General features: G+C 43.6%; 1 protein-coding gene and 1 long non-coding RNA gene across 2 annotated transcripts; both read right to left on the reverse strand.

Moving 5' to 3' along the window:
* Positions 1-12,483: 12,483 nt before the first annotated feature.
* LOC129639780 (melanoma-associated antigen B2-like) lies at positions 12,484-14,627 on the reverse strand. Its single transcript, XM_055565020.1, has 3 exons — positions 14,360-14,627; positions 13,553-14,314; positions 12,484-13,360 (listed from the first exon to the last, which is right to left on the reverse strand). Exons 1-3 carry the CDS (start codon positions 14,625-14,627, stop codon positions 13,122-13,124), a joined length of 1,269 nt encoding a protein of 422 aa, XP_055420995.1. The 3' UTR covers positions 12,484-13,121.
* Positions 14,628-21,971: 7,344 nt separating this feature from the next.
* On the reverse strand, positions 21,972-23,776 carry LOC129638691 (uncharacterized). Its single transcript, XR_008707970.1, has 2 exons — positions 23,517-23,776; positions 21,972-22,633 (listed from the first exon to the last, which is right to left on the reverse strand). It is a non-coding gene; the product is annotated as an uncharacterized LOC129638691 (long non-coding RNA).
* Positions 23,777-24,418: the final 642 nt, after the last annotated feature.

Genomic DNA, 24,418 nt, shown 5'->3' on the forward strand with positions numbered 1-24,418 from the left:
CATAAAAGAGTTCTGTTTTCTAAATGGTTGAGCTTACTCAGCTTACTCTCTACTGGAGAGAGAGCAAAACAATCATCTTGTCAAATTATTGTTGTGGCAAAAACATTTAACATCAAATCTACTCTCAAAATTTTAGGCACACAATACAGTACTGTTAAATACAGGCACAATGGTGCACAGCAGATTTCTGGAATTTATTCAGTGCATAACTGAAACATTATATCAAGTGAAAAGCAACTAGCCATTTCTCCCTCCCGTGGCCCCTCTGTGTTTCTATGTGTTTAAAAACTTTAGATACCTCATATAAGTGAAACCATGCAGCATTTGTCCTTCTGAGACTGGCTTATTTCATTTAGAATAATGTCCCTGTGGTTTCTCCATGTTGTCCCATATAACAACATTTCTTTCCTTTTTAAGGTGAAATTATATCCCATCGTCTGCATCTACCACATGTTCTTTATCCATTTATCTGTTGGTAGATGTTGGGGTGTTACCAAATCTTGGCTATTGTAAATAATGGTGCAATGAACACAGGAGTGAAGATGTCTCTTTGAGATACTGACTTCACTTCCTTTGGATGTACAATTGACCCTTGAACCATGTGGAGTTTAGAAGTACCAACTCCCATGCAGTCAAAATCCCTGTATAATTTTGACTCTGCCCAAACGTAACTAATAATAACCTACTGTTGACTGGAAGCCTTACTGATAAACAGTCAATGCATATTTTGTATGCTATAAGTATTTTCTACTGTATTCTTATGATAAAGTAAGCTAGAGAAAAAATATTATTAAGAAAATTATAAGAGAAAATACATTCACAGGACTGTATTTATCAACATTGTAAGTTTACAGCATCCATTTATAAGAAAAATTGGCTCCAAGTCATCTATATTGTCTTATATGACACAAAAGACTATACATATGAGACACTACATATCAAACATGAAAAAATAATATGAAAAGAAATTCATATTTATTTACAGGTATAATGACTCAAGCTTTAATAATGAAGCAGCAATATGACTGCTTTATAGTAGCCTAGTGTAATCGATAGGATTGCTTCATGGTAGCGGAGCATATACAGTAATGAATGAATAGCTAAAACTTTTTATAGCGTACACTATTTTGGTAATACTTAAAATACAGTACTGAAAACATTGTTACTTTAAGAGAAAACACTTACCTGTGATGACAGGCTGATAGGCAGTTTATCCATTGACAAGAGAGAGCTGGGACAGTGTGCAATAATACAAATCTTTGAAACTAAAGTTATAAAACAATAATAAAATGAAACATTATTAATTTTATATTAAATATCACTCACCTTCTGCTTATGCAATGGTAGGCTATCCATTTCAGTACAAGTCTTGCATGCAAATTCTTCATGATGAATACTTAGCTGGTGGTGATGATGAAGATGATGCCACAGAAACATCTCATACAGTCCTTGCCTACAGTTATTAGCTCTTAGAACAAAGACACTCACACACATACTCAACAGATAAGTTGATTACCCATACGGCACAATGATTATTTACTACTCATTGACTGGAAGTGGCTCATCATGAAGGTCTTCATTCCTGACACCTTCTTGCTGAGTAGGCTGAAGAGCAGGAGGAAGAGGAGGGGTTGACCTTGATGAGTGGCAGAGATGGAAGAGTGGAGGAGGTGGAAGGGGAGGCAGGGGAAGCAGGCACACTCAGTGTATCTTTATGGAAATACATTGTAATTTCTGTCTGAAGATTTTGCGTTTTCATTTCTCTAAAAATGTTTCTGTGTGTTATCAGTCCTCCTTCCACCATTTGCTTTCTTTTCAGTGCCTTTATCATAGAAGGGTCCATGCCATACAAGAGTCAAAAGCAGTCTTGAGTCCTCAGAACGCTTCTGCCAGATTGTCTAATGTCAATTTGTTTTTGGCACTGCTTCTTCTACATCTTGTTCCTCATCATCCAGCTCTGGTTCGGAACCATTCATCTCCATCCAGTCGTATTTTGTTAATTCCTCTGCTGTAGGGTCTGTTAGCTCTTGGGTTTTTCCAAGATCTGTATTTTGGGACTCTGCACCCCCTCCCACCCTTTCATGTCTTATCCACAGTCTCTTTCTTGATTTCCTTGACTGACTCTGTCACAAATCCTATGAAGGCATGCAAAACACCTGGACAGTTTTCTTTAGCAGGAATTTATTGTTTGGGCTTTCATGGTCTTTGTGTGTGTGTATGTGTGTGTGTGTGTCTGACAACAGTTGCATCTTCAGTTGTGTAATCCTTCCAGACTTCATGATATTCTATCAGGGTTCTCTTCCATAGTATTGATGATCATTTTCATAGAGTACCGTGTGTAATGACCCTTAAAGGTCCCTTTGACCCTCTGATCTATAGGCTGACTTGGAGATGTTGTGTTTAGGGGAAAGGAGACACTTTGACGCCTTCAGTGTTGAACTCATGGGGTTCTGGGTGGCCAAGGGCATTGTCCAATATCAAAAGAATTTTAAAAGGCAGTCAATAACCCCCAAGGTACTTCCTGAATTCAGGGATGAAGCACTGATGACACCAATCCCCACAAAGGTTCCTGTCTTCCAGCCTTCTCGTTGTACAATCAAAAGACTGACAGATGGTGTCTATCGTTTCCCTTGAAGGCTCAGGGTTAGCAGCCCTATAGGTTAGGGGAGTCCTGATCATTTGTACAAAAACCTGACAGCATTTGCACAAAATCACAGAAGTAGCCTCTTTCTGTCACAAATCCTGGAGTTCACTTCCCTTCTTTACCAATGTATGTACTTTGTGGCAAATCCCCCACAATAGGGCACTTTCATCTGCATTAAAACCTGTCCGGACAGATCTGTTTTCTCCTCAGTGATTTTTTTTTTTTAATTTCTTGGAATACAGTTGATTTACAATGTTGTATAAGTTTCAGGTGTACTACAAAGTGATTCAGTTATACCTATACATATATCCATTCTTTTAAAGAATATTTTGTCATACAAGTTATCACAGAATATTGAGTTTCCTGCTCTATAGAGTAGATACTTGTTGGCCATCTACCTTATATACAGTATGTGTATATACCCATATATGTTCATCTCAAGCTTCTGATTTATTGCTCCCTGCCCCATTTGCTCTTTGGTAACCATAAGTTCATTTTGTATACCTGTTCAGTCTGTTTCTACTTTTAAAATAAGTTCCTTTGTATCATTTTTAAAAATTATATTCCACATATGAGTGATATTTGTCTTTGTCTGACTTCACTTAATATGAAAATCTCAAGGATGTCCATTGTCTCCACTTTTACTCAACATGATTTTAGAAGCCCTAGCTGTGGCAATCAGAGTAGAGAAGATATGAAAGGAATCCAAGTTGAAAAAGAAGTAAAACGCACTGTTTGCAGATGACATGAAACTATCACATCATGACAAACAGATGGGGAAGCGATGGAAACAGTGAGAGATTTTTTTTTTTTTTTTTGGCCTCCAAAATCACTGCAGATGGTGACTGCAGCCATGAAATTAAAAGATGCTTGCTCCTTGGAAGAAAAGCTTTGATCAACCTAGACAGCCACAGGACTGAAAAGGTCAGTTTTCATTCCAAATCCCAAAGAAAGGCAATGCCAAAGAATGCTCAAACGACCGCACAATTGCACTCATCTCACACGCTAGTAAAGTAATGCTCAAAATTCTCCAAGCCAGGCTTCAACAATACGGAAACCATGAACTTCCAGATGTTCAAGATGGTTTTAGAAAAGGCAGAGGAACCAGAGATCAAATTGCAACATCCATTGGATTATCAAAAAAGCAAGAGAGTTCCAGGAAAACATCTATTTCTGCTTTATTGACTATGCCAAAGCCTTTGACTGTGTGAATCACCACAAACTGTGGAAAATTCTTAAAGAGATGAGAATACCAGACCACCTGACCTGCCTCTTGAGAAATCTGTATGCAGCTCAGGAAGCAACAGTTAGAACTGGACATGGAACAACAGACTGGTTCCAAATAGGGAAAAGAATATGCAGTCATGGTGGCAACTATGACAGCAGACCCGAAGTGTGGTACACAACAAGTAATTCAACTTTTTCATACAATGTCATGACTTCTGTTTCTTGAGAGCACTTCCAGCACCACTAGCAGCACTTCATATGAGTTCAACGGTGTTATTCAGGGTTACGGTCTGGTACTAAACACAATGGGAAATACCTGAGAACCACTGGTGATCCCTTTTTTTGAGATCACAGTTTACTACAGAAACTGCTCATCAGAGATGAATAGTGCTATTCATGGTCCATAAGTGTGTGTGTGTGTCTGTGTGTGCACAACTTTTGATAAATTTAACCTTTTCATATTTGTGTATATTTTATGGCAGTAAGTGATAAAATAGACTAGTATCTATATAAATTTTATGCATTCATGACACCTTTCCCTTAATTTTTTATATTTCTAGGCTATGCGTGTCACCTGTGAGTTTTTTCAGGTTATCTCAAATCTCGGAATAGTTTTCCAATGTATTTATTGAAAAAAAATTCATCTATAAGTGGACCTGCACAGTTCAATCTTGTGTTGTTCAAGGGTCAACTGCATACTCAGAAGTAGAAATGTTGAGTCGTACGATAGTTACAGTTGTGATTTTCTGAGGAACCTCCACACTGTTTTCCATAGTGGCTGTGCCAATTTATATTCCCAGCAACTGTGTGCAAAGGTTCCCTTTTCTCAACACTCTTGCCAACACTTCTTATCACTTGGCTTTTTGATAATAGCTCTCCCAACAGGTATGAGGTGACATGTTATTGTGGTCTGGATTACCATCTCACTGATGATTAGTGATGCTGAGCCCCTGTTCACATAGCTGTTGGCCATTTCTATGTCTTCCTTAGAAAATATTTAGGTTTTTTGCTCGTTTTTTAGTTATTCTTAATTAATTAGTCTGTAATTGAGTTGAATGAGTTCCTTTTATAATTTAGATATTAACTTATCAGATATATGGCTTGCAAAGTTTTTCTATTTCACCTTTTCATTTTGTTGATTGTTTCCATTGCTCTACAGAATCTTTTTAATTTGATGTAGCCCCACTGATTTTTCTTTTTCTTGTCTGTGTTTCTGTTGTCAAATTAAAAACAAAAAAACACAGAACATTGCCATGACCAATGACAAGGAGCTTTCCCCTATGTTTTCTTCTAAGAATTTTATGATTTCTGGCCTCATTTTAAAGTCTTGAATCCACTTTTTGGAGTATGATGTAAGATAAGACTCTAGTTTTACTCTTTCAGGCAGATTTTCCATTTTTTCAACACTATTTGTTGATTGAGGATACATTTTTTTTTCCTTTTGTATTCTTAGTGCCGTTGTTAAGGATTACTTGCCTATATATGTGTGGGTTTATACATGGCTGTATTCTGTTCCGTTGATCTGTGTGTCTATGTTTATCCTGGTATCACACTGTCTTGTACTATAATTTAAAATCAAGAGGCACCGTACTTACACCTTTGCTCCTCTTTGTCAAGATTACTTTATCTATTCAAGGTCTTTTGAGGTGTCATATGAATTTTAGCGTATTACTCTGGAAAAATCCACTGGAATTATGACACCATTACATTAAATCTGTAAGTCACTTTGGGTAGTATTAATATTTTAACAATGTGAATTCTTCCAATCCGTATACTTGGGACATCATTTTATTTGTGTCTTTTCCACTTTCTTCAATCAATGCCTCCTTGTTTTCAGAGTATAGATCTTTTACTTCCTTGGTTAAATTTATTTCTAAGTTTTTTATTTTTTTTTGACGTTTTTGAAATAGAACTGTTTTCTTAATTTTTTTTCAGATAGTTTGTTGTTAATGTTTACAAACTCAACTGATTTTTGCGTGTTATTTTGTGTCCTGCAGCTTTCTTGAATTCATTTCTTAGTTCTAACATTTTCCTGGACACTTGGAACATTCACCCCACTCTCACTTTCCCCCACCAAGAAAGGTCACCATCTCTCTTGGTACTGAACTGTGCCAGCCTGAGACAAGGGCTAATGCCAATAAAGTCAAATTGCTGTTCTTACCCATTTCAAGTACAGCTGATCTAAGCTATATGCTTACCTGTGGTAATGCAATTTCTTAATTGCATTCTGGACCTTCTATAAAGGTATTTTGTTACTTATACAATGTTAAAATCTGGGCTGCTGAGGGGACACAGGGGCTGGGAATTCCCATTCCATTGTATTACAGATGCCACTCAGCCAGGACCGTTTTCTTTATTTCCTGATACCAACAATTTTTCTGTGTTCATTCACATTGGCAAGCAAATGCCAGTTCTCTTGACATGTTATCTTGTTCTGAAACACAAAGGGAGATTCAAGGACTTGACTCATTATACAAAATACCAATACCTTTATACTTACACTGAAATACAGCAATAAGTGGGATATACTTTGTTCATAAACACAGATATGGAAGTCAAATAAACTTTCAATTACAAGGAAAAGTATTTTAAAAGTACCAAAAAAGAAAAAGAAAGCCCTAAACAGAAAAAGATACATCTCCCAGTTACTGAGGTCAAGTAAGAACAAAAGAAGACATGAAATACGTTCCTTTCAGCTCCATCTTGCACTCAATTACTTGGAATACTTTTCTTTTCAATCACAAGATGAAGGAGATGCCCTGGATGTCGCTATGCAGGAGGAGCTGGAGGACTTGGTTCTGGAACGTGCCCTGCCCGTGGCAGTAGTGCTCTGTCTTTCTCAGCTCTCAAGGCCTCTCTCTTCCTCATCCTATGATGGAATTCAGGACCTCTCAGGGCTGATATCATAAATGGACGCTACAGAACCCCCATGGTGCTGGGTGGCTATTTCTTTCACTTCTTTTGAAGGGGCTTTACATATATATCTGACAATTCCTTCTCTGACCTGAGATCGCCTTCCTTAGACCAAAGGTCTCAAGCCCCTGACAACTGTACTGTGAGCGAGATATTCAGCTTGAGAGCTCTGCCTGGAGCCTTCTTATACCTAATATTCTGGGGGTGTTGCTTTCCTCAGTCCAGATGCATGGCTATCTTCCTATAGGCCCTTGCTCCTTTGATAAATGGCTTCTTGGGAAATGTCACATCCCTGAAAAGCCCCAAGCAGTTTCCCTACTGCAAGTGTTGCAGAGAAGGAGACCCTGTCCTAGGAGTGAGGAGAGATGGGAAATCCATGGCATAAGTAAGGGGGCCCAGGTAAAGACCCGTGAGAGAAACAAACATGGTAACCTGTGTCGGGAGCCGTGTTAGGCATTACTGACAAAATGGAGGCATGGCCCCAACCCCCTCTCCTCATCCCACAGGCACAGTCCTGGGATGAAGGGGTTAGGTTTTGTAATTCTGACTTGTTCTTTCTTCGGTTGAGTTGGCTGGAAAGAACGTTAAGGTGCTTATTGTTCTTCAGAGAACTATGAGAAAGCACAAAGCCTTCTGCAGTTGTGCCCAGAAAATAATCTATAAAGTAACCACTGGCATTTGTTCAAGGATTTTTACAAAGAATGTCCCAGGGTGAGCATGTAGGCCGCAGCTTGAGGCCATGGGAAGGATTGTTATCTGAGACCTGTTTGTGAGGGAAATGTTGATGGCAAAGGAAGTTTGCTGAGTTTAGGGTTTAGGAATAATTAAGAATAGCTAGAAGCCTTTTTAGGAGACAGTGAGCTTAGGATACTAGGGGCAAGCAGGATTTCGAAAGGTAAGAAATAAACTGAGGGATGTGGTATGCAGCCCAGACATAAGCATGAGTTACAATGTAATCACAAGTAAACACCATTCTGAGAGAATCGCTGAAACAGGAACTCTGCTTAAAGGGCAACAATGAGACAATAATTCTGGGTGAGCTGGAACTGAAAAATGTCAAACCTCTGACCTAATGCTTTTCTCAAAGTATAAAAGAAGACCTGATGCTTGAAATAAACATGTAGTCCCCTACCTCGAGCCAGAGGCTACATCATTCTTGGCCGGCACCGCTCATCCCTTCAGGCTGATTCCCTGGCTGCTGGAGCTGGACTCCGGCAAACCTGTCCCTTCTCTCCTTCAGCCAGACTTCACAGGGAACTTATGTTCAAATACATAAACTTTATATTTTATGTCTAATAGATATTTCTTTATACAAAGAAATGGCTCTGAGATGACTTGTTTTTGAATCCTGATCTTTGGAGCTTATGTGTAACTGTAAAGCTTTCAGATCTTTTAAGCTTATCTGAGACTTCATATATATGGACAGATGATCCTATTGTCAGCAAACATCATTGCTTTGTTTCTTCTCTTCATATGTCACATTTATTTTAGTTTTATTATTATTATTGCTCTAGCTATGTATTACAATATAATAGTTTGACCTGAGAGTCCTTCTTCTTATTGCTTCTGATACATTTCACAGTAATGAAAATAAAAGGGGAATTAAGGGCACAAGGTCAGCTCAGGCTTGCAGGAGTGAGAGGGTGAGCTTTAGACTAACTCAACTCAAGGGCCTACGACCATCCTTGCCACTTACCAGCCATGGGAAGTTTGTCAGGTCATTAAACTCTCTGAGAGCGCCTCAGGCTCTTTATCTGTGAAGTGAGTTTGAGAAGCCCTGTCTGGAAGCACTGGTGGCATGTGGTGGTAATTGTAAAGCATCTACCACTGTGCCTGGAAGGCACCATATGCCTCCTTTCTCATGACTGGTGGCTGCACTTTCCAGCAAAGATCTGACCTCCCTTAGGCCTGAAATAGGGCCACTCTAGTGGCTCAGCAGTAAAGTATCTGCCTGTGGTACATACAGGAGCTTCAGGAGACCTAACTCAGTCCCTGGCTTGGGAAGATTCCCTGGAGGAGGAAATGGCAACCCACTCCAGTTTTTCCCTTTAGAATCCCATGGACAGAGGAGGCTGGGGGGCCACAGTCCATGAATCAAAAAAGAGTCAGGCATGACTTAGTGATTCAACAATGACAAAAAGAAGGCCTGATATAAAGAAGTAAGGGAAAGCCTTGCCTGACAGCCCTCCCCGGAGCTTTCTAGAACTGATATCAAAGGGTATGGCATGACACTCTTTGTCTCTATTCAAGGATGGGTACACCCCTCAGTTTGCACTCAGGCTCCAAAATTTGACTTCTGGTGGGGCCTGGGGAATCCCCTCCTTCTGGACCTGAGGCTTATCTCCTCATAGTAAGACCCATACCTCCCTGTGAGCCTGGAGGAGGAAATAACGGTGGCCTTATCTAGCTACCCCTGCCCATAGTCTCACAAGGATGAAAGCTCTAGAAGCGGGTTGAGGATAAAAGACAGTTCCTCTCAGGGTCCCAAATCAGGGTTCCAAATCAGGGTCCCAAATTTGACTCTCAGCCAAGCCCAAGATCCCCCCCTCTGTTGACATGGGACCACCACCATCAGACCAAAACCCTAACTTTTCTGCTACTCCTTGGTCAGAACTGAAGGGTCCCTTGAGCTGACAACTCTGCCTGGGGCCTTCTAGCCCGATAGTAGGGAGGATTCTATCTGGTCATCCTGGTATGTGGGTTCCCACATTCTTTACCATCCTCACCCTGACTCAGAAATAACCTTGAAATACTTACAACCTGGAAATATTCACTGACTTACCTTAAGGCTTCTCCCCTCAAGCCCCCAATTCCCTGAGACCCGCGAGGAAGAGGTGGAATTTGCCTCATTGGGCCACCACAGCCTGTGGTCTTCCGAGGCTAACAGTAGTGGAAGGAGTAAGTTCTGCCCCATTGTTTTGAGATGGGTGGTCTTTTCAGTCATCAGGGTCCTTACCTTGGCTTCTGGCACAATCAGGAAATCATACTTCTATGAGCTGTGGCTGCTCCCTTTGATCAGGATGAGGTGCCTTACCTCCATGAGATGTTCTGGAAGGAAGTGAGTAGGACTCACCATGTCACCAGGCCTAAGTGGCACAGTCTAAGATCTAACGGGGACAGTGCCCTCCGAGGCCCCCTTCTTTCTGAGAGGGATCCTTCATTGTCAGTCAGTGCCATCGATTGAATACTATTAGGAACTGGGTACCCTACATCAGCTAAATGAGGCCTCCCCATTAGCCCAAGGACTTTAAGGCCCTGAAGCCATTCACCTTCAGAAAATAAGGGATAAACTTAGTCTGAAAGCCCTGCCTGTTCCCTCCCAGGGCCCATTACATTTGCAGGACTTTCTAAGAATTTATCTGTAATGGGGTAGTTGCCTGCCGCACTCCTCAGACAAGTGTGCCACTGTCATACCTGGGATTTCCACTCTCTGATGAACAGCCAGCCTATAAACCAAGGTCCTCATCTCCTTGACACCAACCAGGCAGAAGTCACGGGGCCCTTGAGCTGGCCAGCACTTACCTATGCCTCCCAGGGCTAACTGGAGAAGATGAGCTAAGTGTAGTCCTGTTGGCTGTGAGTTGAGGGGCTTCCATATCCACACCCTGGGTCTTCACTTTGACTATGCACCCTTCCTGGGGCCCTATTCTCTGCTGATCTGAGGCTGAGGGCTCTGCTGATTCCCAAAATCCCTACCTTCCCGGGACCTGAGTTGAAAGTGTTAACCACAGCAGCCCGGATTGTTCTGGACTTCATATACTTGCCAATAAGGACAAGTATATCTTTACAGGTTCCTACTATGGGGCTGCATCTTTCATTCACCCTCATTCAGGTTAATCACTGTCATTTCTGAGAGATTGATCCTCTCTCCTCTACCAACCTCAGAACTCTGCACCAAGACCAAGTTTCTTAGGTCTCTGAGAAGCCTGAAGAATAAGCGAGGCCATGCTTAGCCCAACAGTTCTGAGATCCCCTGTGACTGAGAGCAGTTGGGAGTGCTGTTCCAGTGACCAACATCCATATTCTGGGGTGTTGCTCTCCTCAGTCCTACATGGGGCCCTCATCTTGCTTTCTGTGTCTTGGATTAAAGGCTTCTGGGGAAATTCCACATCTCTGCAAACTCTTGAACTGTGTTTGCTCTGCAATGCTACGGAGAATGAATGGGTCCCTGTCCCAGGAATGATAGGAGATGGAGAAGCTACAGCCCAAGGCAAGAGTTCCAGGATAGGTGGTCATCCATCAGAGAAAAAAAGTACATAAATCTATCTCATCAGCCAGGTGAAGATTCTCATGTCATTTCTGTTCTGGTAGATTTACTTTCTACAGACAAGAGACTGTAAGCATGATATGGAGAGCCCTTGGTCTTCAGAGCTTATCTAACATGGCCAATGCACATGCTAATACTGTCACCGAATAGTGTCTCTTTCATTTATCTATGAATAATGAATAAGGGATACGCATTTCTGGTTAAATATATTTGGTATTCTTACTGCTCTGGCTACATATTCTGATCCAGGAGCTTGAGCACAAGGACATTCTTTTTTATCACCTAGGACAAATTTTGAAGTACTGAGAAAAACACTGAAATAAAAGATACAGGGTGGGGACTTTCCTGGTGGTCCAGTGGCTAACACCTTAGGCTCCCAATGCAGGGGGCCCAGGTTCTATCCCTGGTCAGGGAAGTAGACCCCATGTGCTGCAACTAACATCTAGCACAGCCAAATAAATAAGAAAAAGGACAAGTGAAAAGTGAAAGTGAAGTTGCTCAGTCGTGTCCGACTCTGTGACCCCATGGGCTATAGCCTATCAGGCTCCTCTGTCCATCAGATTTTCCAGGCAAGAGTACTGGAGTGGGTTGCCGTTTCCTTCTCCAGGGGATCTTCCCAACCCAGGGATCTAAATAGGGTCTCCTGCATTGCTGGCAGAGGCTTTTACCATCTGGACTTCCCTGGGCCATCAGGGAAGTCCAAAAGAGAGAATTACCATGTGAAAGTGAAAGTCACGTCCGACTCTTTGTGACCTCATGGACTGTACAGTCCATGGAGTCCATGGAATTCTCCAGGCCAGAATACTGGAGTGGGTAGCTTTTCCCTTCTCCAGGGGATCTTCCCAACCCAGGGATCGAACCCAGGTCTCCCGTGTTGCAGGAGGATTCTTTACCAGCTGAGCCACAAGGGAAATGAAATATCAAATGTTAAAAGTACTTTTGTTTAAAAGACAAGACAAGGGTATGTCTCAGGGTTGGGGGAGAAGAACAGTATGTACGCTAGAGTAGTTTAGGGCAGGAGTCTAGTCCTAGGTCTGTCATTTACCAGCCTTAAGTATTTTGGCACAAAACCAAACTCTAACTCTATGAGCCTTGGGCTCTCCCCTGTGAAGTGACTTTGATAAACCCTGCCTTGTCAGACTGGTGGAATATATGTATTTATGGAAAGCATCTGTCATAGCACCTGTCTCTATTGAGAAATTAGGGGCAATCGCAGTTATTACGATGATCTTCACCTCAGATGTTACATCAGCTGGGTTTCTTTTCTTTTTTTGCATCTATCAGATGTCAGAAACTATGCAGCATTCTAACTGAAAGAAAAAAAAAATGACCCAACCTCCCCAATCAGCCAAAATTCTGCTTAGCAATGAAACCAAAGTAATATATTCTCTCCACCCGCTCTTTACCCTGCTTCTTTTTTGTTCTTCTTGAAGTAGAGAGTATCTCAGCCTCTTCCATAGAATGACAGCTTCCCTGGAAACTATAATTGAATGGGCAGAAACTGGGAGTTTCTTTGACTAAACATCGCCAGTACAGGCATGAAAGACTTCTTAAAAGCAGATGCTCAATTAATGTTTGTGTAAAAAAAGAGCCACAAATAAATCATTTGCTTTAATTTATATTCTCAAACATTCTTGAAAACCATAAGCAGATCCAAGCATATATCTTTTATATTTACAAAAAGGGAGACTAAACAGAGAGTAAAGCAAACCAAAACTTGAAGAACTTTTGGCTATCTCTCTATGTGTCTATGTTCTGAGCTTCTATTAGTGTGGTGTCTTTCACATTTCTAAGGATATTCTTATCCTAAAGTGATGTTATTCTCATCCGGGATCGCAAAAGTGATATGAGGATTTCCAATATGCATTTCAAAAAACAAAATTGTTACTCATAAATGTGGCAAACAGCAAACTGTGTGTGACCCATTTTACTCAAATACTTGTATCATGAACCTAAATAAACTTTCTGTTGAAAAAAGAAAGAACTGAAAACTAGGGGGGGAAAAATCAACAGGAACACAGGTTGACAGGCTTTTCTGACCACAAAGTGAAGAACGGCCTTCAGACCACACTAGGGGCGAGATGAGTGGCTGGATACGGCCCCAGCGTGGGCACTGGCTGAGGCAGAAGGGCCAGCACTGGCTGCAGCAGAAATGCCAGGCCTGGCTGAGGCAAGATACTGAGCCTGGGCTGCAGCAGAAGGGCCATCCCAGACCGAGGCAGACATGCCTGCAGTAACCCAGGCAGACATGCCAGCCATGCCCGAGGCAGAAGTGGCAGCCATGCCCGAGGCAGAAGTGGCAGCCATGCACGAGGCAGAAGTGGCAGCCATGCCCGAGGCAGAAGTGGCAGCCATGCACGAGGCAGAAGTGGCAGCCATGCCCGAGGCAGAAGTGGCAGCCATGCCCGAGGCAGAAGTGGCAGCCATGCACGAGGCAGAAGTGGCAGCCATGCCCGAGGCAGAAGTGGCAGCCATGCCCGAGGCAGAAGTGGCAGCCATGCCCGAGGCAGAAGTGCCAACCCTGGCTGCAGCTCTGGCCCCGGTGCCCTCTACTTCCTGTCTGAAAGACTCCTCATATTGCGCCAGGAAGGCATCAGTGACCGTATCATTGACCTTGGCCAAAAACTCCATGACTTTATTCTTGATGGTTTCTGTAAGCGCTTTAGGACCCCATAGGAACTCACAGCGAGGGGGATTGCTGCCGGGTACCTGGCGGTACTCCAGGTACTCTTCCCGCACCAGATCTTCTGTGATGAGCTTCCTGGTGTCTCCAAAGATGAAGTGCCTTCTTCCATCATAGATGCCCAGAATATTCAGGAAATTCCAGATGTGCTCCTCAGAGATACGGGGGCCATTCAGGTAGATGAAACTCAGCAGAGGCATCAGAAGACCATTCTTCGGCAGCCCCAAGTCACCTCTCATAGACTCACTGTCGCTGAAATCTAGGTTGCTCACCAGGGTATAGCAGTGACTGTTGGGTCTAACTTCCTTCAGCACCAGGCCAAACACAACCTCCATGTGCTCAGAGGCCCTGCTGAGGATCTCTGGGAATTGCTTCATGTAACTTCCACTGATTGCCTTCAGCATTTCAGACTTCTTAATGAGCTCCCTCTTCTTATACTTACACAGCATATGCTGCACCAACACCTGTGCCTTCTTGGTCAGAAGATCTCTGTGAGAGCTCGCCGCAGCAGCTGAGGCCTGGGAGGAATTTTCACGTTCCTGAACTTGGCCCTTGGCACCTACACCAGATCTCGAGCGTGCTGCGCCACCACCACCAGATCTCGAGCCTGCTGCGCCACCACCACCAGATCTCGAGCCTGCTGCGCCACCACCACCAGATCTTTTGGGTATAGCACCTGCAGCAGCACTGGTGGTGCCTTGGGCTCCCTGAGGCCCCTTGGGGGTGCCAGCAGCAGACGAGCTTGAGGGAGCACTCTCTGAATCAGGAGGGGAGGAGGAGGTGGTCTCTTCTCCCCGAGATGTGGTGGCCTGATCATGAAGACCCTGGGTCTCAGACCGGGCCTGGTGACGTTTCTCACGAGCACGGACCTTACTCTTCTGCCCACGGGGCATGATGGCTGTGGTCAGGGACCGCAGGCAGGATTCTGGGCCAGTAGACAGGAGATTGGGGCACCTGGAAGATGGAGAATGAGGTGACATGAGCACCTTAAAACAGGGAGACTCTACCTTGGCCTAATCAAAGGCCACCTCTGCAGGTGTCCTTGAGGACACTGCCCTAGGAATCCACAAGCCTCCTGTTTTCCTGCTCACCTGTCCCCACAGAATCCCACAGAGGAAGAACAGAGGCCTTAGACTTTTCCTCTGCATCCTCTCAGCCCTGCTTTGGATTTACTGACGTGACAGCAGGTCCCGGCAGTGGGGTCCTCTCAGCTCATCTTTCGTATTACCATGTCAAGTTCTGGCGGAGCCTGGGCACCCTTCTCTCTGCTACTCTGATACAGACACTTTAGACCTCCACATGATCCAGAAGCAAGTGAAAGGATGCCTCAGTCCACCTCCCTCCAAGGGGATACCCAGTGCTGAGAGCTCAGTAGGGTTTTTTCCATCCCGAGTTCACTGGGATCATCATTCAAGGTCCTTACCTTGGCTCCTTAAAACATCGGGCACCATTCTCCATTTGCTGACTGGTGGCTGCACCTTCAGACTAGACATTTCCCCTCCCCTACACTTGCTATAAAGCAGTGAAGTAGATGCTCAACCTGACAGTCCTTCCCTGAGATTTTCTGGGCTGAAATCCAAGGGTTGGGATAAATGCATTGAGTACTCACTCAGGTTCCTCAACTGGGCTCCTGGCAGAGAAGCTCCACTTTCTCCTGAATTGATGCCTGTGTGATAGTAAAAGCCAGTCACTCTGTGTCCCAACAGGAGGAAGTAAGATGACCTTACCTTACCAAACAGTCTTCTAAGAACAGTTGCTGTTACAGGCAGGTTGATGTCCCTGTGGTCCCACACAGATCCCAATTCAAGGCCTATAGTAGTTTTTTGCTTCTCTTTTCTTCTCTATGTCTTTTTAAAATTAAATGTATTTACTATTGATTGGAGGATGATCACTTTACAGTATTGTATTTGCTTCAGCCACACATCAGTATGAATGAACCATAGGTATAGCTTATGTCCCCTCCCTCTTGAAACTCCCTCGCACCTCCCACTGCATCCCACTCCTCTAAGCTATTACAGAGCACTGAGTTTGAGCTCTCTGTGTCATACGACTAATTCCCACTGGTTATCTATTTTATATATGGTAATGCGTATGTTTTCAATGTTACTCTCTCAGTCTGTCCCTCCCTCTCTTTCCCCCACTGTGTCCACGAGTGTGTTCTCTATATCTGCATCTCCACTGCTGCCCTGCAAATAGGTTCATCAGTACCATCTTTCTGAAATCCATGTATATGTGTTAATATACAATATTGGCTTTCCTCTTTCTGACTTAATTCACTCTGCATAAAAAATTAGGACTAAAATTACCACATCAGCCAACAATCCCATTACTGTGCATATACCCTGAGGAAACAGTAACTTACAAAACACTTGTACTCCAATGTTCGTTGCAGCACTCTTTACAATAGTCAGTACATAGAAGCAACCAAGGCCTACATTTGACTTATGACAGGGTCTAAAATTTCTCAATCTGCTGACCACACACCTCGGACCAGGGTGGAGTGGTCTGAGGGGAGTTGCTTTTCCCCTTTGGCCTGCAGTGGGAACCGCCATGTATTCTTGAGGTCTCAAAGGGATGATGACAAGGAGGATGTGGTCTGAATGATGTGGTGAGGAATATCCCCACAGCCCCTGAGGTTCTCACCATCCCACAAGGGAACCTGAAACTCTCCCTTCCCAACCTGAGGCTCCCTGCTTTGACCTGGTCTCTCACTTCCCTGAGATGATCTGGGAAATCTCATGTCAAAACGCCCGATTCTCCCAGTCCTCAAAATAGGACTGGCGCTTTCTGTGGCTCTATTTCTTATGGGAGGAGCCCCCATCCTCACTCAGCGTCACAGCCATTAATATTGTTGGGGACTAGGTCCCTTTGTTGAACTGGGTTTATTCCATTACAACAGGGCTCTCACTTCCCCAAAACCACCTCCAGTGGACACCACGGGGCACCACAGTTGGCCAGCTCTACCCGGGGTATCCTAGAGCCCAGTACAGGGGGGCCGCTCAGTGTGGCCCCCTTGGCGGGGTCGAAGTCCGCTCATCAGCCCTCAGGGCCCTCCTCTAAGTCCTAGAGCTCCTCCGGGGGTAGAACCCGGGCCTACCACCACAGACCAACGCCTTAGCCTGAGACACTCTAGACCACATTCAGCCGATAGCTCCGAGGGACCTGTAAGAGCCGTATCACAGGGGTGGGATGTGGATGGGTCACTTTTGTTACTGGGAGGGTTGGGAAAGTCCCTTCAGCTCCATTCAGGTCCTCACCTTGGTTCTGGACGAGTCCTGGATAGTAAGTCTCCGCCAAACGGTCACCGCAGTTACTAGTCAATCCGCAGGCTTTCAAAGCGGAAGTGGAGGGGAGCTGCGTAAGGTCCTACGTGGGGTCTCTCAGGGATAACGGCAGGGACAGCGTGCTACGGGAACCCCAGTAGCTCAATATTCATCCGTCCTTGGGTCCTCCGCAGGCTTTCAAAGCGGAAGTGGAGGGGAGCTGCGTAAGGTCCTACGTGGGGTCTCTCAGGGATAACGGCAGGGACAGCGTGCTACGGGAACCCCAGTAGCTCAATATTCATCCGTCCTTGGGTCCTCCTTGTGCAGTGTATCAAAGCCCAGGATGCCCCCTCCTATGAACCCGAGTCTTCCAGCTCCCAAACAAAGCCCTTGCCTTCCCAAGTGCCTAGAGGTGGGAGGCCAGCTCTGCTCTGAGCATCTCTGCTTGTCAGGTGGGTTGCCACTCTGTGAGCCTCCTTCGTTGGGGGAGAGATCCTCTCACTAGCACTGATGGTCTTCACCTTATGTCCGGTTATGTTCAAGACATCCCCATCTGCAGATCTGGCTTCTGATCTGGCTAGAGGAGACTCTGCCCTCCCTAAGATCACACAGGTTGAATGAGCGGACCACTCAGAAGCAGCTCCTGTGGGCTTCTCAGGGATAAGAATTTACAGAATTCTGTTTGGCTCCCTCTGCAGGGGTCCCCGCTAACACTCAGCATGGCATGTGAGGTGCTCCTTGGATTCAGGTCCCTCGCTCTGCGAAACTGCAGCTGATTGTATTAGACAGCGGTCTCACCTCGCTAAAACTTTCTAGACTGAAATCAACTGGACATCTGTGCCCAGAGCTTCCTGGGGACCACAGCATCAGTGATTTTCCAGGGCCTCCTTTTATAGGGTGTGCTACTGTGAGTCCACTTTCAGGTCTTCACATTGACATATGACGAATCCTGTAACTCCACTCTCTGTTTTATGAAGCTTCTTGTCTTACATCAAGGTCCTAGTCTCCTGAGAATTCCAAGTTGGAAGTCAGGATGATCCTCACGTGATCCTAGTCCATCAGGGCCTCTGAGAATAGACAGTGGGGATGCAACTTGAGTCCTTCTGATTCCTCTTGCTTAGCATCCTCACTACATCTACCACAGCCTGGGACTGCTCCTTCTACTGAGCTAAGATTCCTCTTCTTAGTCTTTGGGTCACCACTATTTTCAGGGGTGATTGTCTCCTCAGTCCTCCTTCATGGAGGTTCCCTTATCAGCTTCTGTCCCTCGATTAAAGACTTCAGGGGGAATGCATATTCCTACAAACAGTGAGCGGTTACCCTCTAGCAAATCTTGGAGAAAATGGGTCTCAGTCCCAAAAGTGACGTAAGATGAGGAAAATGCAGCAGAAATTGAGGAACTCAGGACATATGTTATGATGTCAAAGAGATAGAGGGGATATATTCCTGCTCTTCAGCCAGATTTAGGGTGTCTGCTTAATCGCTCAGTCATGTCCCTCTCTTTGTGACCCCATGTACTGTAGCTCGCCAGGCTCCTCTGTCCATGCAGAATCTCCAGGCAAGAATACTGAAGTGTGTTACATGCCCTCCACCAGGGATTGTGCCCAACCCAGAGACCGAACCCAGGTCTCCCGCATAGCAGGCGCATTCTGTACCATCTGAGTCACCAAATTTAGGGTAGTTCTAAAATATTTACTCTCGGCACCTCCCTGTTGGTCCAGTGGTTATGCGCTCCCAATGCAGGGGTCCTAGGTTTGATCCCTCGTCAGGTAACTTGATCCCACATGCCACAACTAAAAATCTCACGTCCAACAACTAAGAGTTCTCGTGCCACAACTAAAATCTCACATTCCACAACTAAAGAGCCTGCATGTGGCAACAAATATTCCAAGTGTCACAACTAAGACCCAGAGCAGTCAAAAAATAAATAGAAGTAACTATTTTTAATTAAAACAAATAAAATGTTTACTTTCTACATAGAAGGATAGCGCCAGATAATCTTGTAAGCCCTTGATCACTTGAGGGTGTCTGAATTTGCACATGCAGGTGATCATTTGCTAACTGAGCACTATCTTCTTCTCTCCTTTATTCACACCTCTTAATTATTATGGTGTTTGTATTGTCTTGGCTATGTATTCCATCCCAGTGTTTTCATCACAGAGTCCTTTCTGTCACTCAAGATACATCTTGGAGTGCTAGAAGACAGTGAATTAACTGACTCATGAGCACCTCAGGCCAGGACAAGTGGAACGGTACATGCTCTGGACCAATTCAGAAAAGCGCTCTAGTCCCAGCTCTGCCTCTTATCAGTTGTGAGGACTTGGGTCCATCCCCAAAATCGGGGAGCCTCAGGTGAAGTGGCTTTTGTAGGGCTAGTGGCATGTAGCTAAAGCACCTGGACCACACTGAGACTTTACACAATATCTGTTTTTACTATAAGTATGATTAGTTTCCTCCTGGAGGATACCACCGACCCTGAGGAATTTTTTAAATCCAGGAGATGTCAGAGAATCTGTGGCATTCTCGGACATGAAACACCAAATCAGTCCAAAATGCTGTTTAGAAAGAATCTTTCATTTCCACCACTAGATCGTATTTTGAGTGTGGGGGTACTTTTTTAACTGAACGAAATTCAAAGAATCTAAATTTGATTCTGAGACTAATTCTGTCTTCCTGCCCGGCTGCTCTTTCATCTGTACAACTCCTAGAGACTTCCTTAGTGGTCCAGGGGTTAAGACTCTGCACTCCCAATGTAGGAGGCCTGGGTTCCACTGCTGATCAGGGGACTAGGTCCCACAGGCCACAGCTTCGCTGCAACTAATAGTTCAAATGCCACAACTAAAGATCCTCTATGCCACAACTGAAACATTCCTTATTCTGCAACTGAAGAACTCTCAGGCTGCAAGGAAGATCAAGGATCCTGCGTGCCAAAGATAAGACCAAGCATAGCCAAATAAATAAGTAACTAAAATAAGCCCCTATCAATTTCATCATCACCTAAAAGAGACTCACCTCACAGACTTTGGTAGAATTATCAACGTAGCCAAAAATGCTGAATGGAATGCCCTTTCAATAAAATGAGCTCTGTTTCCATGAGTCACAGCACAGTGTCAGCCCACTGGCTTCTGAGTTTCCGGTTTCTTTCCATTATTACATTTATTGCACAGAATCTCCTTGGAGATGATGTGCACGAAACATCTAGGTTGTGCACTGTGTTCATGGGCACTGGGACAGGAGCACAGGGCACATTCCATCCCCACCCCAGGGGGGATTTCTCTCTGGTCTACTCGTGTTGCTGTTTTGTCCCTCGGTCATGAATGACCCTTTTCTACCCCATGGACTGAACAGATTGCTCTGTCCATGGGATTCTCCAGGAAAAAATACTGCATTGGGTAGCCATTTCCTCCTCCAGGGGCAGCTTCCTGACCCAGGGATTGAACCCATGTCTCCTGCATTGGTGGGCGGGTTCTTTACCACTGAGCCATCTGGGAAGCCCCATAAATTCCAAAGCATTTGTTCAGGGTAGTTTTCCATTCCAGGCTTAATTCTCTCAACTTTGAGACCCGCCATCTGAGGGTCTGACCCCTATTCAGTGTTTCCACAGCCTCCCTGGTGGGCTCGCCCTGTAGCCTAACTTAAAACTACCTTCCGCTGCCAGACTTTTATTGTCCTAAAGTCTCCAAGTGCCTTGCCTCAGTGTATTTACACTAGACTCCTCATGAGGAAGCCCTCAATCCCCTCACCTCCTTACACCTCATTTTTATTAGGCCCCTAGATCTCAGTTCACCAGCTACTTTATATGAATGCTGCTCTTAGACTCTAGAATTCTATAAGAAGGGGTTGAGTTTATTTTTCTTAGCATCCCCAAAACCACCCAGAAGCCTTCCAAAGAGCAGATGCTAAATTGATATTTGAACAATTACAGTGCAAGTGTGCAAGAAAGCAATTTACTGGGATTTCACTTCTCCCACATTCTTAAATAAGCGAAGCCAATCCAGGTAAATAAACTTCAATTTTACAAAGAAAGACTAAAGCAAACAAAACAAACGAAGAAGTGAATACTTCTTAAAATTTTTTTCTGTATCTGATAATCACACAGACTTCACTGTGGAAAAATTTCCATATTCACAAAAAAATCCATATTGCAATATCATGTTATCTTGTTCTGAATGACAAGAAATGATTCAAGGATTTCAGTCTGTGCTATGTAATACAAAAATCCTTAGTTTTCAACTGGATAATCTGCAGTACATGTCAAAGCCGTGCCATTAGTATACTTGGACTCTGAAGCTAAACACATGTTTAATTAAAAGGAACAATACTTAAAAACAGAAACAAGAAAAACCTCCAATTTGTGCATATTGTATAGGAACACAAATAAATACCTTATATGCTGAATTTCCATGAGCCCCACCATGGCCCTCCGCTAGTGGGAAGATTGCCTGCTTTCTTGAAAAGCAATGTGAAGTATCTGCTCAGACTTCACTAGGGGTGGGAGGAAATTTGGACATGCTCCAGAAAGTGCACTGGCCCTGGCACCATAGGATCCCTGGCTGCAGCTCTGGCTCTGGCTCTCTCTTCTTCAGCTCTCAAAGCCTCCTCATACCAGAATGGGAAGGCACTGGACTTGGTATCATCGACATTAGCCCCAAACTCCCACATTCGTTTATATATCTCTATCTATCATGGAAGCACTCCATATTAGTTTACAAAATTGTACTCATTCCTTTTTATAGCTTCGTAGTACTCCACTCTGTGGATATATCATGTTCCCTCAATTAACATGTGCCTGGACATTTATGTATTTTCATATGGTTGTGGATGTCTCTTCAGAATTAATTTCTGAAAACACTGAATTACTGGCTCAAATGTAAAAGCACATTTAATTTTCTGACATTACCGAATTGTATTTATGCTCTAATCTCATTCTTCAATATGTAGCTCTCAAAGAATGAGATCAGTATATTCTCTAACACTATATACAGAAGTAAACTGAAAAGGGATTAAAGACCTAGCTATAAGAGTGGAAACCATAAAACTCTTAGAAGATAATATGAGCAGAACACTCTTTGACACAAATCATAACAATATTTTTTTGGATCTGTCTCTGAAAGCTAGGGAAATAAAAGCAAAAGTAAATAAATGTGTTGTAATTACAGTTAAAAGCTTTTGCACAGCAAAGGAAACCATCAACAAAATGAAAAGCCAACCTATTATATAGGATAAAATATTTGCCAATGATGTAAGCAATAAGGGGTTAATATCCAAAATATATAAACAGTTGATATAACAGTTTAAAAAAAATCAAGAAAAAGATGGGAGGAAGACTTAAATACACATTTTTCCAAAGAAGACATACAAATAGCTGAGAGGCAAATGAAATGATGTTCAACACCATTAATCATCATATGAATGCAAATTTAAACCACAATGAGGTATTATCTTATACCTATCACAAGGGCTATGATCCAAAAGGAACAGAAGTAACAAATGCTGGTGAGCATGTAGACATGATCTATGCACTGTTGGTGGGAATATCAATTGGTGCAGCCACCATGGATAACAGTAAGGAGAGTCCTCAAAATCTAAAAGCAGAACTAACACATGACCCAGCATTCCCACTCCTGGTTGTGTATCTGAAAAAAAAAAGAACCCACTAATTTGGATGGTCTCCATCACGTACTCGATGCTTGTCTGAGTCTAAGGGTTTCCACTGCTCGTCCCCCCTTCCCCTCCAGCCTCATCTACTCTCTGCCAGTGACCCCACCCCAGGCCAACCTCCCTGTTTATTAAGAAGGCACCTGTGACTGGCACAGCCAGTGTGAGAAGAAGAGATAGTCCTTCCCAGCCACCAGATAATCAGGAGTTTTGGCCAGACCTTTGAGCACACACTGAGACAGTGAGGAGTCAGACAAAAAGCACAGACTGTGGCACTGAAATGGATTAATAAGGAACTTAGTGATGTGGCCAGTGACCCTCCAGCACAAGATTCTGCAGGTCCAGTTGGGGATGATACACTTCATTGGCAAATCACAATTACGAAAAAGAAGGACAACCCATATCAAGGCAGTTTATTCTCTGTGACAATTCATTTTCCTAAAGACTACCCGTTCATACTACCTAAGGTTGCATTTGCAACAGAATTTATCATCCAGACATGAACACTAATGGCAACACTCGGTTCGCTACTCTAAGATCACTGTGGTCTCTTGCTTTCATGATTTCTAAAGTTCTGGTATCCATTTGTTCACTGCTATGTGATCTGAACCCAGATGATAGCCTACCCAGTGCCAGAGGTTGCACAGATCTATAAAACAGAAATAATTACAAAAGAATTTTTCAGGAATGTACTCAGAAGTATGCCATGTGATGCTACCTTAAGTCAGAATAACCTGCATTGAAGCTTGAATTAACTTTCAGTTCAGTTCAGTTGTTCAGTCCACTCTTTGTGACCCCATGAATTGCAGCATGCCAGGCCTCCCTGTCCATCACTAACTCCCGAAGTTCACTCAGACTCACATCCATCGAGTCAGTGATGCCATCCAGCCATCTCATCCTCTGTCACAGTCTTTTCCAATGAGACAACTCTTCACATGAGGTGGCCAAGGTACTGGAGTTTCAGCTTTAGCATCATTCCTTCCAAAGAACACCCAGGACTGATCTCCTTTAGAATGGACTGGTTGGATCTCCTTGTAGTCCAAGGGACTCTCAAGAGTCTTCTCCAACAGCACAGTTCAAAAGCATCAATTCTTCGGCGCTCAACTTACTTTAAATTACTGCTAAAAATGAAAAAAAAAAAAACCCACTAATTTGAAAAGATCCACACACACACAATGGCATATTACTCAGTCAGAAAAAAGAATGAACTTTTGCCATTTTCAAGAACATGGATTGATTGGAAGGCATTATGTTAACTGAAATATGTGAGATAGAGGAAGACAAATGCTGTATAATTCCATTTATATGGAGAATTAAAAAATAAAACAGACTAGGGAGATGAAGCAGACTCACAGCGAACAAGCTAGTAGTAGTTACCAGGGGACAGTAGCAAGGGGAGGGTAAGGGCAGGCATAGAAGATTAAGAGGTGCAAACTCATATGTATAAAATAGATAAGCTACGAGGATATATTGCAAAACAAGGGGGATATAGCCAATATTCTATAACAACTATAAATGGAACATAACATTTACAAATTGTGAATCACTTTGTTGTGTCCTTGAAACATAAAATATTGTACATCAACTATGAAAATGAAGTGAAAGTGTTAGTTGCTCAGTCTTGTTCAACTCTTTTTGACCCTAAGGACGGTAGCCTGCCAGGTTCCTCTATCGATGGAATTCTCCAAGTAAGAATTACCCACTGGAGTGGGTAACCATTCCCTTCTCCAGGGGATCTTCCTGACTAAGTGATCAAACCCAGG

The sequence above is a fragment of the Bubalus kerabau genome, chromosome X (assembly GCF_029407905.1).
Source record: "Bubalus kerabau isolate K-KA32 ecotype Philippines breed swamp buffalo chromosome X, PCC_UOA_SB_1v2, whole genome shotgun sequence".
In the NCBI taxonomy this organism is placed as follows: Eukaryota; Metazoa; Chordata; class Mammalia; order Artiodactyla; family Bovidae; genus Bubalus; species Bubalus kerabau.

Coding starts and splice junctions, on each gene's coding strand:
- LOC129639780 (XM_055565020.1), bottom strand. CDS start 14,627: ATGCCCCGTGGGCAGAAGAGTAAGGTCCGTGCTCGTGAGAAACGTCAC. Junction 14,315..14,359: donor CGCAGCAGGCTCGAGATCTG/GTGGTGGTGGCG, acceptor GTGGTGGCGCAG/CACGCTCGAGATCTGGTGTA. Junction 13,361..13,552: donor GGTTGGCACTTCTGCCTCGG/GCATGGCTGCCA, acceptor CTTCTGCCTCGT/GCATGGCTGCCACTTCTGCC.